Source organism: Dendropsophus ebraccatus, chromosome 12, assembly GCF_027789765.1.
Source record: "Dendropsophus ebraccatus isolate aDenEbr1 chromosome 12, aDenEbr1.pat, whole genome shotgun sequence".
NCBI classification, from domain to species: Eukaryota; Metazoa; Chordata; class Amphibia; order Anura; family Hylidae; genus Dendropsophus; species Dendropsophus ebraccatus.
In genome coordinates this window covers 5,666,027-5,682,343 of record NC_091465.1, presented here as the reverse complement: position 1 = coordinate 5,682,343, position 16,317 = coordinate 5,666,027, and the positions used below count along the sequence as shown (strand labels likewise).

The following is a 16,317-nucleotide window of genomic DNA, read 5'->3' as shown; positions in this document are numbered from 1 at the left end:
TATATATATATATGGATTGTGTAGTGTAATATATATATATATCGTGTATAGTGTTTCCCTATGGGGTGTCAGTTACAATCCTCCTTATGACTTCTGCACCTTCCTCACATTGATGATTGATGTGTTCACCCTCCCCCCTCCCCCCCCCCCCACATTGATGTGTTCACCCTCCCCCCCCTCACATTGATGTGACCCCCTCCACATTGATGTGTTCACCCTCCCCCCCCTCACATTGATGTGTCCCCCCCACATTGATGTGTTCATCCTCCCCCCTCACATTGATGTGTTCATCCTCCCCCCCCTCACATTGATGTGTCCCCCCCCCTCACATTGATGTGTTCATCCTCCCCCCCCCTCACATTGATGTGTCCCCCCCACATTGATGTGTCCCCCCCTCACATTGATGTGTTCATCCTCCCCCCCCTTACATTGATGTGTCCCCCCCCTCACATTGATGTGTCCCCCCCTCACATTGATGTGTCCCCCCCCCACATTGATGTGTTCATCCTCCCCCCCCTTACATTGATTTGTCCCCCCCCTCACATTGATGTGACCCCCTCCACATTGATGTGTTCACCCTCCCCCCCTCACATTGATGTGACCCCCTCCACATTGATGTGTTCACCCTCCCCCCCCCACATTGATGTGTTCATCCTCCCCCCTCACATTGATGTGTCCCCCCCCTCACATTGATGTGACCCCCTCCACATTGATGTGTTCACCCTCCCCCCCCCACATTGATGTGTTCATCCTCCCCCCTCACATTGATGTGTCCCCCCCCTCACATTGATGTGACCCCCCCCACATTGATGTGTTCACCCCCCCCCCCCCACATTGATGTGTTCATCCTCCCCCCTCACATTGATGTGTCCCCCCCCTCACATTGATGTGACCCCCTCCACATTGATGTGTTCACCCTCCCCCCCCCCACATTGATGTGTTCATCCTCCCCCCTCACATTGATGTGTCCCCCCCCCTCACATTGATGTGACCCCCTCCACATTGATGTGTTCACCCTCCCCCCCCCCACATTGATGTGTTCATCCTCCCCCCTCACATTGATGTGTCCCCCCCCTCACATTGATGTGACCCCCTCCACATTGATGTGTTCACCCTCCCCCCCCCACATTGATGTGTTCATCCTCCCCCCTCACATTGATGTGTCCCCCCTCACATTGATGTGTTCATCCTCCCCCCTCACATTGATGTGTCCCCCCCTTACATTGATGTGTCCCCCCCCACATTGATGTGTTCATCCTCCCCCCCCCACACATTGATGTGTTCATCCTCCCCCCCTTACATTGATGTGTCCCCCCCCACACATTGATGTGTTCATCCTCCCCCCTCACATTGATGTGTCCCCCCCTTACATTGATGTGTCCCCCCCCCACATTGATGTGTTCATCCTCCCCCCCCCACATTGATGTGTTCATCCCCCCCCCTCACATTGATGTGTTCATCCTCCCCCCCCTTACATTGATGTGTCCCCCCCCTCACATTGATGTGTCCCCCCCTTACATTGATGTGTTCATCCTCCCCCCCCCCACATTGATGTGTTCATCCTCCCCCCTCACATTGATGTGTCCCCCCCTCACATTGATGTGTCCAACCCTCACATTGATGTGTCCCCCCTCACATTGATGTGTCCCCCCCACATTGATGTGTTCATCCTCCCCCCCCTTACATTGATATGTCCCCCCCTCACATTGATGTGTCCCCCCCCACATTGATGTGTTCATCCTCCCCCCCCACATTGATGTGTTCATCCTCCCCCCCCCAACATTGATGTGTTCATCCTCCCCCCCCCCCACATTGATGTGTTCCCCCCCACATTGATGTGTTCATCCTCCCCCCCCCACATTGATGTGTTAATCCTCCCCCCCCTTACATTGATGTGTCCCCCCTCACATTGGTGTGTTCATCCTCCCCCCCCCCCCACATTGATGTGTCCCCCCCCTCCTGAATTCTCGCATTGTTCCATAGACATCACACAGCAGTACCATTGCCATACTAATAAGTATTATTGTATATATTTATCTCGTCCTTTTTTGCCTGTTCTGGAAATATCAGACTCCACCTGTTTTATTTACGAGTCTTTGATATTATTCTTTTCCATCTCATTTGCTGTTGTCGCTTCACCTGGACGCTCTGCATTGTTCTGGCTCTTTTTGTTAATACTTTATTGTATATTATTCTGAAAGTTACAATAAAATATTGTAAAAAAAAAAGAACACATAACGCTGATTCCTCTGTGCTGCTGTGTGGTGACAGGTGGAACCAGAGAGACTGTTCAGCAACGTGCAGGAGATCATCCAGCTTCATCGGACCCTGTGGGGTAACGTGATGGTGCCGGTGCTGGACAAGACCCGCAAGACCAAGAGCCTCCTCAACCCGGTGGACTTCCAGAATGGATTCAAGATGGTGAGTACCACAAACACATCATACATAGTATCAGCACATCATACATAGTGTCACACATCATACAATCATACATAGTGTCACACATCATACATAGTGTCACACATCATACATAGTGTCACACATCATACATAGTGTCACACATCATACATAGTGTCACACATCATACATAGTGTCACACATCATACATAGTGTCACACATCATACATAGTGTCACACATCATACATAGTGTCACACATCATACAATCATACATAGTGTCACACATCATACATAGTGTCACACATCATACATAGTGTCACACATCATACATAGTGTCACACATCATACATAGTATCAGCACATCATACATAGTGTCACACATCATACATAGTATCAGCACATCATACATAGTGTCACACATCATACATAGTGTCACACATCATACAATCATACATAGTGTCACACATCATACATAGTGTCACACATCATACATAGTGTCACACATCATACAATCATACATAGTATCAGCACATCATACATAGTGTCACACATCATACAATCATACATAGTGTCACACATCATACATAGTGTCACACATCATACATAGTGTCACACATCATACAATCATACATAGTGTCACACATCATACATAGTGTCACACATCATACATAGTGTCACACATCATACAATCATACATAGTGTCACACATCATACATAGTGTCACACATCATACATAGTGTCACACATCATACATAGTGTCACACATCATACAATCATACATAGTGTCACACATCATACATAGTGTCACACATCATACAATCATACATAGTGTCACACATCATACATAGTGTCACTCATCATACAATCATACATAGTGTCACACATCATACATAGTGTCACACATCATACATAGTGTCACACATCATACAATCATACATAGTGTCACACATCATACATAGTGTCACACATCATACATAGTGTCACACATCATACAATCATACATAGTGTCACACATCATACATAGTGTCACACATCATACAATCATACATAGTGTCACACATCATACATAGTGTCACTCATCATACAATCATACATAGTGTCACACATCATACATAGTGTCACACATCATACATAGTGTCAGCATATCATACAGTGTCACACATCATACATAGTGTCAGCATATCATACATAGTATCACAAATTGTACATAGTGTCACACATCATACATAGTGTCACACATAAGTCGCCTGTCTGTCGGGGTGTGAGTTGATTTCCTGTGATATCTCTTTGCAGTTTGAGTCGCTCTTTAAGCCGTACATCCGATACTGTATGGAGGAGGAGGGCTGCATGGAGTACATGAGGAATCTGCACCGGGACAATGATTTGTTTCGTGCCTATGTGACGGTGAGTGTCTATCCTGTTCTCTTCTGTGGTCGGTGTTCTCCTTTATGGTCAGTGTTCTCCTTTATGGTCAGTGTTCTCCTTTATGGTCGGTGTTCTCCTCTATGGTCAGTGTTCTCTTCTGTGGTCGGTGTTTTCCTTTATCGTCGGTGTTCTCCTCTGTGGTCGGTGTTCTCCTCTGTGGTCGGTGTTCTCTTCTGTGGTCGGTGTTCTCTTCTGTGGTCGGTGTTCTCCTCTATGGTCTGTGTTCTCTTCTGTGGTCTGTGTTCTCTTCTGTGGTCGGTGTTCTCTTCTGTGGTCGGTGTTCTCCTTTGTGGTCGGTGTTCTCCTCTGTGGTCGGTGTGTTCTCTTCTGTGGTCGGTGTTCTCCTCTGTGGTCGGTGTGTTCTCCTCTGTGGTCGGTGTGTTCTCTTCTGTGGTCGGTGTTCTCCTTTATGGTTGGTGTTCCACCTTGTCTGTGAATAGTTTATGGGGGGATCCTCTGTTCTGTGATGAGGGGTATACCGAACGTCTGTCCTGCATTACACAGATAGCATTTAAATAGCCTGTGCGCAATACCCAGTATCCCCTGCGGTGACGCTGCAGGCAGAGGTCCAAACTGGAGGCCCCCTTTAATGGTGATGGGTTTTGTATTTGCAGTGGGCCGAGAAACACAAGCAATGCAACCGCCTGAAGCTGAGCGACATGCTGGTGAAGCCGCACCAACGTCTCACCAAGTACCCGCTGCTGCTGAAGTCCATCCTGAAGAAAACCGACGACCATCACATCCGAGAGTCCATCATCACCATGGTACGCCATGGCGGCCAGACCCAGAGAACCCTCCGGATGCCCAATCCTTACATGGGACAGACTCCTATGATCATGGTGGTGGGACTGGGGCCCAAACAGTGAGAGGATCATAAGCTGCCCCATACACATAATCTGCCCCGTACACATACCCTGCCCCATACACATACCCTGCCCCATACACATACCCTGCCCCATACACATACACATACAGTGCCCCATACACATACCCTGCCCCATACACATACCCTGCCCCATACACATACCCTGCCCCATACACATACAGTGCCCCATACACATACAGTGCCCCATACACATACCCTGCCCCATACACATACCGTGCCCCATACACATACACATACCCTGCCCCATACACATACCCTGCCCCATACACATACACATACCCTGCCCCATACACATACAATGCCACATACACATACCCTGCCCCATACACATAACCTGCCCCATACACATACCCTGCCCCATACACATACCCTGCCCCATACACATACCGTGCCCCATACACATACAGTGCCCCATACACATACCCTGCCCCATACACATACCCTGCCCCATACACATACACATACAGTGCCCCATACACATACCCTGCCCCATACACATACCCTGCCCCATACACATACCCTGCCCCATACACATACCCTGCCCCATACACATACAGTGCCCCATACACATACCCTGCCCCATACACATACCCTGCCCCATACACTTACCCTGCCCCATACACTTACCCTGCCCCATACACTTACCCTGCCCCATACACATACAGTGCCCCATACACATACAGTGCCCTGTACACATAACCTGCCCCATACACATACCCTGCCCCATACACTTACCCTGCCTCGTACACATACCCTGCCCCATACACATACACATACCCTGCCCCATACACTTACCCTGCCCCATACACATACAGTGCCCCATACACATAACCTGCCCCATACACATACAGTGCCCCATACACATACCCTGCCCCATACACATAACCTGCCCCATACACATACAGTGCCCCATACACATACAGTGCCCCATACACATACCCTGCCCCATACACATACCCTGCCCCATACACATACAGTGCCCCATACACATACACATACCCTGTCCCATACACATACCCTGCCCCATACACATACCCTGCCCCATACACATACACATACCCTGCCCCATACACATACACATACCCTGCCCCATACACATACAATGCCACATACACATACCCTGCCCCATACACATAACCTGCCACATACACATACCCTGCCCCATACACATAACCTGCCCCATACACATACAGTGCCCCATACACATACCCTGCCCCATACACATACCCTGCCCCATACACATACCCTGCCCCATACACATACAGTGCCCCATACACATACCCTGCCCCATACACATACAGTGCCCCATACACATACCCTGCCCCATACACATACCCTGCCCCATACACATACCCTGCCCCATACACATACCCTGCCCCATACACATACCCTGCCCCATACACATACAGTGCCCCATACACATAACCTGCCCCATACACATACCCTGCCCCATACACATACCCTGCCCCATACACATACAGTGCCCCATACACATAACCTGCCCCATACACATACCCTGCCCCAGGGTATGTGTATGATTGGTGGATCGGAGTGATTGGGCAGCAGCCTCACCTCTAGTTACTTATCACTCTTCCTCCTGTAGATAAACTCTGTGGAGCGTTTCATCAATCACGTCAACTCCCGAATGCGGCAGCGGCAGGAGCAGCAGCGTCTGGCGGCCATCATCAGCCGCATCGACTCCTACGAAGCCGTGGAGAGCAGCTCAGATGAAGTGGATAAGGTGAGGGAGGAGTCACCCTTTATGTTACCTTTATATTATTATTGTGGCTGATGTATATACCTTTCTAATTATACTATACTCTTCTATATATACTATACCATTCTATATATACTATACTGTTCTATATTTACTATTCTATATATACTATACCGTTCTATATACTATACAGTTCTATATATACCGTTCTATATATACTATAATGTGCTATATATACTATACTCTTCTATATATACTATACTGTACTATATATACTATACTCTTCTATATATACCATTCTATATATACTATACTGTTCTATATATACTATACTGTGCTATATTTACTATACTCTTCTATATATACTATACCGTTCTATATATACTATACCGTTCTATATATACTATACTCTTCTATATATACTATTCTATATATACTATACCGTTTTATATATACTATACTATTCTATATATATATATATATATATATATATATATATATACCATTCTATATACACTATACTGTTCTATATATACTATACTGTTCTATATACACTATACACTATACAATTCTATATATACTATACTGTTCTATATACACTATACCGTTCTTTATATACTATACTGTTTTATATATACTATACTGTGCTATATATACTATGTCGTTCTATATATACTATACTGTTTTATATATACTATACTGTGCTATATATACTATACTTTGCTATATATACTATACTTTGCTATATATACTATGTCATTCTATATATCTCGTTACCTTAGATATTGAAGGAATTCTGTAAGTTGGATCTGACGGCGCCAATGATCGGGACATCCCCCGATGACACCCGACAACTTCTGCTGGAGGGAAGCCTGAAGATGAAAGAAGGGAAGGACAGCAAGGTGGGCAGCAGAGCTTACACTCTAAGATGGGATAGCTGTTAGTTCTGGTCATCAGATCAGTCACCGACTGACACATCTATATTATGCTAGTGTGAATCCCTGAATTGAAGGGATTGTTCACCAACATTTTTTTTTCTTTCAAATCAGCTGGTGTCTGAAAGTGCCAGAGATTTGTAATTTACTTCTATCAAAAAATTCCCAGTCTTCCAGTACTTATCAGCTGCTGTATGTCCTGCAGGAAGTGGTGTATTCTCTCCAGTTTGACACAGTGCTCTCTGCTGAACTGTCCAGAGCAGGAGAGGTTTTCTATGGGGATTGGCTGCTGCTCTGGACAGTTCCTGACATGGACAGAGGTGGCAGCAGGGAGCACTGTGTCAGACTGGAGAGAATACACCACTTCCTGCAGGACATACAACAGCTGAAAAGTACTGGAAGACTGGAGATTTATTAATAGAAGTAAATTACAAATCTCTGACACTTTCTGGCACCAGGTGATTTAAAAGAATTTTTTGTTTTGTTTTGTGAACTGCCCCTTTAACCTCTCGCTGACCGAATGGTTTGATGTATTTGTTCTTACAGATGGATGTTTACTGCTTCCTGTTTACGGATCTTTTCCTCATCACAAAACCAGTGAAGAAAGCGGAGAGAACCAAAGTGATTAGGCAGCCATTACTGGTGGACAGAGTCATCTGTAGAGAACTCAAAGACACAGGTATCACCTGCTGCAGTATCATTTCTGGACACTAGATGGTGCTAGCGCTCCTGTTTCTTCATAGTGTACTGCAGTGTTCTCCATCCTGTGGCTCCTCAGCTGTCGCTATACTACAACTCCCATCGTGCCCTGCCAGCTGAAGCCACAGGTTGTAGTACAATGATTGATAATCGGGGGACTTATTGGCAGTAGTTCCCGGTATTTGCATCCTCGTTCTCTATGGGGCTGCCGCAATTGTTCACAGCTATAAAGCGGATGTGCCAATCTTCGGGTCATAGTCAGACTTTGCAGTCGTTTAGCGTTTTTTGACCCCATTTCTCGGCTAATACGTTGCTTTCCTCCACCGCTCTCAGGTTCCTTCCTCCTAATCTACTTGAATGAGTTCAGGAGTGCGGTGGGCGCCTATACGTTTCAGGCCAGCGGCCAGTCATTGTGCCGGGGATGGGTAGAGGCACTTTTCAATGCACAGGTAAGGGACTGACTATTACACTGCCCTCTAGAGGGAGATTGGGAGAATGCAAACAGCGTCCCTCACCCTGGAGGACCTGTCCTGTCCAGCATTACTTATAGGAATGGACACTGTGTAATGCTTCCTTTCCCCTATGGTGGCGCTGCAGGGACACTGAACACAGACCATCAGGTTCCCCACAGATAATGACTGGGGGTTCCAGCAAGAGGACATGTATCAAGGGACCCTGCTAACAAGCAGAGAACCCTTGAAGGGATTGTACAGGATTATAAAAAATCTGCACAGATGTGGCACTGTATGTTTTTTTATATAGCCTAACCCCTTTAAGGACAGATCTGAATTTTATTTGTGGGGTAATGCCATAGCAGGGAGGGTCCCGGGATCCTATAGAGTCAGGTTAGATTTAGTCTGGATTATATTGCTGCAATCCCAAACCCAGCCAGTGGTGGCGCTGTGTTGCTGTCTGTTCTGATTCCTAACCTATCAATCATTAACATATTACATCTTTCCTGTCTCTGCAGAACTTGTTACAGAGACTGCGCCAGGAACAGGTGCAGAACCAGCGGCAGGTATCGCACCTTCAAGAGGAAGAAGACATGGAAAGTGGAACCTCCGCAGCCAGCTCCCCCACCATCCTGCGACGGAGCAGTGCCGACATGCTGCACAGGTAGGTGACCTCACAACGTGATCACATGATGTCCTGCAGCTGTAATCTGGGAGGACCTCAGCAGGAAGTGCTCAGTCTCCCTGCAGCGCCACCGCAGGGGAATGTGGGCATTACACAATTACTGTTCCTTGATGTTCTTACATACGTCTTGGAATGTTTATAGTGATACATTTGGGGTCGTCCCATGAGGAGGATGATCTAGAGCTCTTTTATTTGAGCTTTTGTGTAATGTTTTTCTATATTTTTTTGCAGCCAATCGGACAGCTCGACAGAAACCATATCAGTTGTGGTGATTGACGCCTGTGAAGACCTCTCGTCCCCTGAGACCGAGCAAGGCCCCTTCAGCTCTCAGTCTGACGAGACCTCCATCAGTACCACCGCCTCCTCCATCACCCCCACCAGGGACATGTTCGAGAGCATGGAGACCTCCGAGGCCAACCCAGCGGCGGAGTCCAACTACCTAACCCTGGAGCCCAACGCCTGCAGATCATCCTCCATCGACAGCGCCTACGGGACCCTCTCTCCCACCTCGCTGGAGGAGTTTGTAGAACGTCAGCAACAAGAGATGACGGAAGAAGAGCGGGAGTCGGTCAGTTCTCAGCGCTCCACCTCCCCCAAGCTGAAGAGGAGAACCCCGGTCCAGCTGCTGCCCTGCAAGTCCAAGGTCCTGAAGTCCAAGTCTGAGGCCAATCTCCTCCATCTGATATCGGCCGAGCCGACCACCCCGGAGAGCGAGGAGTCTCAGCTGACACAGAGTAAGAGCCTGTGTGAACTCTTTATCGCTCCCAGACCGGACGCCTTTATCGACTCCACCGGCGGCAGAAAGGAGCGAGCCCGATACGTCTCCCACAAAAGGACTAGCTTGGTGGAGCGCTCCCTGAGGAAGGCGGAGGAACACATGGCGAGACCCCGATCTCATTCAGAGTATACCAGACAGACTGTGGTCAACCTGAGCAGCTGCAGCAGCAGCAGCTCCTCCGACCTCTCCGATTCAGAAGAGATGCGATTCTCCAAATCCTCCGAAGATCCTTTGTCGCAGCAGCTCGACGCCCTCCCGGACTACGAGCTGGACTCCCAGGAGTACTGCACCTCTTACACCGAACACTATATAGAGGAGCATGGGGCCGAGATGGACAATGAGGCCGCACCTGGCTGTGCCAGGAGGACAATGTCCGACCCGCAGTCAGCACAGCACAGGAAACTTACCCTGGCCCAGCTGTACAGGATAAGGACCACATTACTCCTGAACTCCACCCTCACCGCCTCGTAAGTCCATCCGATTGTCTCTAACTGATCGATGACCAATAGAAGGGGGAATGGCCGCCACATGTCACCGCCACTAGTCGCTGCGCTGACCCTGTATTTGTCAACTGGTGTTAGTGCAGCCATTTAAAGGGATTGTCCAGTCTTACAAAAGCATGGCCGCTCTCTTCCAGACACAGCGCCCACTTGTGTGTCGTTTTGCAGCTCAGTTCCATTGAAGTAAATGGAGCTGAATTGTAATACCACACACAACCAGGACAGGGGTGGTGCTGTTTTTTGCATGAAAATAACATGTGCTTTTTCTAGTTCTCGATAATTCCTTTAAAGGGTCACAAATAGAGAGCGCTGTAAATCGGCACGAAGCTGACGCCAGATGATTGCATTGCTGGATATGTGCTACGCCGGCTGAGTTCTGTGCATGAGTCCTGTGAATCAAAACAGAGTGCGTGCACAGAACTCACTGGGTAATCGTTACATTGTGACAAACTGTAGTTGTATCGAACCAGAACTAATCACTCCGCCAAAAAACAGCGCCACCCCTGTCCTTAGGCTGTGTGTGGTATTACAATCCAGCCTCCATTCACTTCAGTGGAACTAAGCTGCAGATCTGCACCCAAACGTAGGACAGAAGTGGCGCGCTGTTCCCTGAAAAAAGAGGCCATGTTTTTCTAAGCCTGGACCACCCCCTTTAAGGCTATGTTCACACAATGTATATTTTAGTAAAAGTACGGCCGTTGTTGCAATCGGCAACAACGGACGTACTTTTTATGAAAATATATGTTGCTTTGCCTTCTATGGAATCCCGGCCGGAGCATATACACATAGTATACGCTCCGGCTGGGATCTCGTGGCGCTGTAAAAAACTGACATGTCAGTTTTCTGCGGCCCCTATTCATTGAATAGCAGCTGTAGAAAACCCTGTGAGTGCACACTATGGAGCGAGCGGCTCCGTCTGCAAGCTCCATAGTGTGCAGTGGGGCCGGGATGATCTTTTCAGAGACCGCGGTGTTCCGTTCTTAGGTAGTCTGGACATGGCCTAAGGGTGTATTCACACATAGCAGGTGAGGTGCATTTAATACTGCATGAAAACTGCACCTGAAAAAACTAGTACATCCACATGCAAATGTGTGAACTCCCCTTGGCGGGATCAGCTGATCTGATGTGCATGGGGGTCTCCCAGTCTCCTCATAACCTGTAAGGGAGTTGGGCTGCGCACAGAGGTATCTGGCAGCGGTTTATCTCCCTCATGCACGTTCCATCTAAGTGAGTGTGCAGGTATATGGGGGACCCGGAGAGACGGTGTATGACCGCGGTAAAGGATAGCTGTTCAGATGCCACAATCTCCCAATCGGCCTGCAGGTTGCCGTGGATACGTCCCACGCCAGTATCTATGGCAACCCGATCTTCTGGTGCCGGCTACACCTGCAAGTCGATCAGGAGATTGCAGCATGGGGACAGGTACCTGTTAAGCCTCAGTTCACATTTGTGTTGGAGCCTTCAGTATGAGCCTCTATAATGGGAGGTTCCCTGGAGTCTCCTCTTTGGCTAATGGAGCGGGGGCCCCCTCTATCTTCTCGGCCCTACTAGGGTGTAAGGACAGAGGTTAGGCTAATGGCACAAACCATTTTAGTCCTGGCCTTCTCTTCCTGACACCCCCATAACGCTGTTGCTAGGTAGTCTGTCCATAGCAACCAGCCTGTCACTGAGGTTTATACCTGGTTCCAGGATATATAAACTCTATACTGACACACGTTCATCTGTTGTATTTTCAGGGAGGTGTAACACATGGGAACAGCAGAAGAATAAATGTCGGACGCATCCTGTTCCTTCTACCAGATGTGAATGGATGTCAGCGTGGCTGAAGGGCGTGGCGCTCATCGTCTAGGCCTGAGGCCGCTCTCGGTCTGGATGGTTGGAGAGACTGGATTGGTCGATGAAATCTTCCCCTCTCCGAGACTCTGAAACGCATCGTCTTTGCACTTTGAGCAATAAAGAACTTCTTGTTATGATGAGAACGGTCATGGCAGAAAGAGGCGATGGTCGGACTGGTGCCTGATTGGTGGATTCCAAGTGTTACGGTGACCAAGCGCATCCGCCTCGTCTCATGGACCTGAATTATGCATCCAGCAGACTCACAGCATTGCTTTACGTCTTACATACTGACCCCCATCCGCTATACGCGCCCATTAGCACAGCTCATAATAACGCCTACCACATGTTTACTGCACCTCCGACAGAGTGAAGGGACCATGTGACCCTACTGTCAATTATAAGGATATTACAAGCCACCACGACTTGTATAGGAAAGACAGTACAAAGCAAAATGGCGGCACTGACCATATCGACCAATCTCCTGTGATTCTTCCAGTCTTTATCTGCTTTTGAGTCTTGTGGCTACTTAAAGGGGTTATCTAGCATTGTATAAACCAGGCTGCATTTGTCTAAAAACAGTGCCACCCCTGCCCTCAGGTTGTGTGTGGTATTGCCACTTGGCTTCATTGACTTTAATGGAACTGAGCTGCAATACCACATCCAACCTGAGGACAAGAGGGCGCTGTTTTTTGGAAGAAAGCAGAGATGTTTTTTCTAATCCTGGACAACCCCTTTTAAAGGGGGGCTCAGATTTTGCCAATTCTTCTTATTCAGATGATTTTTTTCAGGAAAGTAGTGGGCTCCCCGCCTGTATCTTCATCTGTTAACTTAAAAGATGCTGTGGCTGACACTTATGTGTATATTCACCCAACAGCTATCTAAAGTATATGGGCGCCCAAGGTGCAAGGAACAATCTTGGCAAAACTGTGTTCTATCTACTGACTGCTCCGCGGGGGTGGGGCTTCAGATAAGGAAAACCAAAGAGAGAATCCCTGGTTTATGCTCCTCCCCCTCAGACCCAGCACTAGCCAAACCACAGCGTTACTCCTGTTACTCCTATCTCTAGGGGGAGGAGGAGCCACAGTTCTAGCAAGTAAAGTCCCAAGGCTCTAAATTTACAGATTACAGTAAGTTACGATGAACAAAGGAGCGATGACATCACCAGTCCTAAGAGGTGACATCACAGCTCTGTCCATATAGCTCTATCTTGTAATAGCAGGTGTATTATACAGAGGTCTTCCCGCCTGTATACACATTGAGAAACGGGTCTCCTTGAAAGCTTCCGTACGTGACCAAAGTCTGATTCCTGTAGAGCGTCAGAACCGGGAAGACTCCATCCTGTCACTCAGTTTCAGGGATAAGTTGCTAGTGTTTAAGTAAGTGAACCCCCCCTCCCTGCCCCATAAGGAGGGGGACGTTATACGGCAGTAGAGAGGATGTCCAGTGACAGTATTACCCATGGTGCTTGCCAATGTTTAAATTATTTCTCCTTGAAAATATTTGTTTGGTTCTTTTTTGGTTGTTACGTTATTTAAACTTTTGAAGGCACTTTACTTGTAAGATAATTTGTAGTTACTGTATCAGCTAGACTCCCGTAACCTGTACATATTCTATATCATATCAGTCTTTTCATACCCAGCTCTTACTCACCTGCTCCTAATACTTCCGTATCACACCGCAGAGGCAGCCGTTTTTACGAGATGAACCACAGCATGAGTGTGAAACAGCACCACCCACAGTCTGTGTCTGGTACTGCAGCGAAGTCCCTTTCGCTTGATCGGAGCCGAGCTGCAATACTCCAATCGGCCTATAGGCCAGAGTGGCGCTGTTTGTAAAAATGAATACATTGGAAAGAATTTCTCAGAGCAAAATGGCCGCCACAGCGGAGGCAATATGGTTTAGCTATTAATAGGTTTGACATAACATTGTAATGTATCCCCCCCCCCATCCACCTTTTTATACCCCGGCAGGGTAATTTTTATTTATTAAAACATATTACTTCTTTACGGTGGTATCATTTTTGTAAAAGAAAAGATATATAAGAAACTGATAAACTTTTCCTAATAATTTGGAAATAAAATTGTAAATGTAATAAAATGTTTGTAAATGTTGCGATGGACGTGCGGCTTTATTTCACTCCGTAATACGCGAGAATGTGAACGGCAAGATGTATATAGATCCATACAGGGCTCCTCTGCTGGAATGGCCCTCCGCAACCAGATGAGCGCTGCTCCGGAGGTGTATGACAGGAGTAGCTGAAGCTTCCATAGTTGGCCTAGAGTGGGCACAAGGCATGGCGACGTCTCTTAGATGTGACTGTAGTGGAGACACTAAGGATGTTACTGGGATTTAGATACTCGCCTTTGTATTGTTATGGAGCCTCCGTGGCTGATACTGTTATTAGGGCACTTAGACTGTTATGGAGCCTCTGTGGCTGATACTGTTATTGGGGCACTTAGACTGTTATGGAGCCTCCATGGCTGATACTGTTATTGGGGCACTTAAACTGTTATGGAGCCTCCATGGCTGATACTGTTATTGGGGCACTTAGACTGTTATGGAGCCTCCATGGCTAATACTGTTATTGGGGCACTTAGACTGTTATGGGGGCTCCATTGCTGATACTGTTATACAAGCACTTAGAGTGTTCTAGGTATTGCGATACTGTTGCACTGGGTTGTCATTAATATTTGGGCCCTCTGGATTTTATTGGTATTGTGATGTTTGAGTTGTTACTATCATGGGGACATTTAGGATGCTACTGGTATTGGGATATTCAGGACTGTTATAGGGACTTGTTTGGAATCAGATAAGAGGACTGAAGCACAGAGGAAGGCTAACTACCACACTGGGGCACAGAGGTAGGCTAACTACCATACTGGGGCACAGAGGAAGGCTAACTACCATACTGGGGCACAGAGGAAGGCTAACTACCATACTGGAGTACAGAGGAAGGCTAACTACCCATACTGGGGCACAGAGGTAGGCTAACTACCATACTGGGGCAGAGAGGAAGGCTAACTACCATACTGGGGCAGAGAAGAAGGCTAACTACCATACTGGGGCACAGAGGAAGGCTAACTACCATACTGGAGTACAGAGGAAGGCTAACTACCCATACTGGGGCACAGAGGTAGGCTAACTACCATACTGGGGCAGAGAGGAAGGCTAACTACCATACTGGGGCACAGAGGAAGGCTAACTACCATACTGGGGCACAGAGGTAGGCTAACTACCATACAGGGCACAGAGGAAGGCTAACTACCATACAGGGCACAGAGGTAGGCTAACTACCATACTGGGACACAGGGGTAGGCTAACTACTATACTGGGGCACAGAGGAAGACTAACTACCTTACTGGTGCACAGAGGAAGGCTAACTACCATACTGGGCACAGAAGAAGGCTAACTACCATACTGGGGCACAGAAGGACTTAACTACTATATGGGGGCATAGAGAGCACCTATTATTTGGGAACATATTATATGTACCACCTATTGAGGCGGACTATGTATCCACTACAGGGTCTACGAGGAGAGGGGCCCAGCACTGAACTACCCCTACTGTGTCCATTGACATCAATACAAGTTGTATAAGTCCGTATACAGTGAGCTCCCCCTAGAGGTGGCTGAAGGCAGCTAGAGTTCTATGATATCTATGTAGCCATGTTAGCAGTTCGAGATGTCTTTTCTAGCTGTCAGTCTCCCACACACTTTTATTTGTCTTTCCTCAGTCCAAAGGATTGGGGCACAGAGGAATCCTAACTACTCTATGGGGGCACACAGAGCACCTAACTACTCTATGGGGGCACAGAGAGCACCTAACTACTCTATGGGGGCACACAGAACACCTAACTTTTATATGGGAGCACAAGGGAAACCTATTTTATGGGGCACAAAGATTAGCTATCTACTATGTGGGGACACAGGGGGGTTAATTATTAAATGGGTGACAGAGGGACCTAATTACTATAGGGGGAACAGAGAAGAGTCGAGTGCTGGGCC

The 16,317-nt window shown here is 47.6% G+C and overlaps 1 protein-coding gene across 8 annotated transcripts in view; it reads left to right on the top strand.

Moving 5' to 3' along the window:
* The window catches only part of PLEKHG5 (pleckstrin homology and RhoGEF domain containing G5), a 189,548-nt gene extending 175,124 nt beyond the window's left edge, over window positions 1-14,424 (top strand). For all 8 annotated transcript variants that reach the window (XM_069948999.1, XM_069949000.1, XM_069949001.1 and 5 more), the window contains 10 exons: window positions 2,272-2,421; window positions 3,693-3,803; window positions 4,439-4,588; window positions 6,314-6,451; window positions 7,210-7,329; window positions 7,909-8,041; window positions 8,395-8,510; window positions 9,032-9,177; window positions 9,430-10,443; window positions 12,213-14,424. In XM_069948999.1, the coding sequence (XP_069805100.1) occupies window positions 2,272-2,421; window positions 3,693-3,803; window positions 4,439-4,588; window positions 6,314-6,451; window positions 7,210-7,329; window positions 7,909-8,041; window positions 8,395-8,510; window positions 9,032-9,177; window positions 9,430-10,443; window positions 12,213-12,222 (2,088 nt within the window). In that variant the 3' untranslated portion in view covers window positions 12,223-14,424. The remainder of the gene's footprint in view (window positions 1-2,271; window positions 2,422-3,692; window positions 3,804-4,438; window positions 4,589-6,313; window positions 6,452-7,209; window positions 7,330-7,908; window positions 8,042-8,394; window positions 8,511-9,031; window positions 9,178-9,429; window positions 10,444-12,212) is intronic.
* Window positions 14,425-16,317: the final 1,893 nt, after the last annotated feature.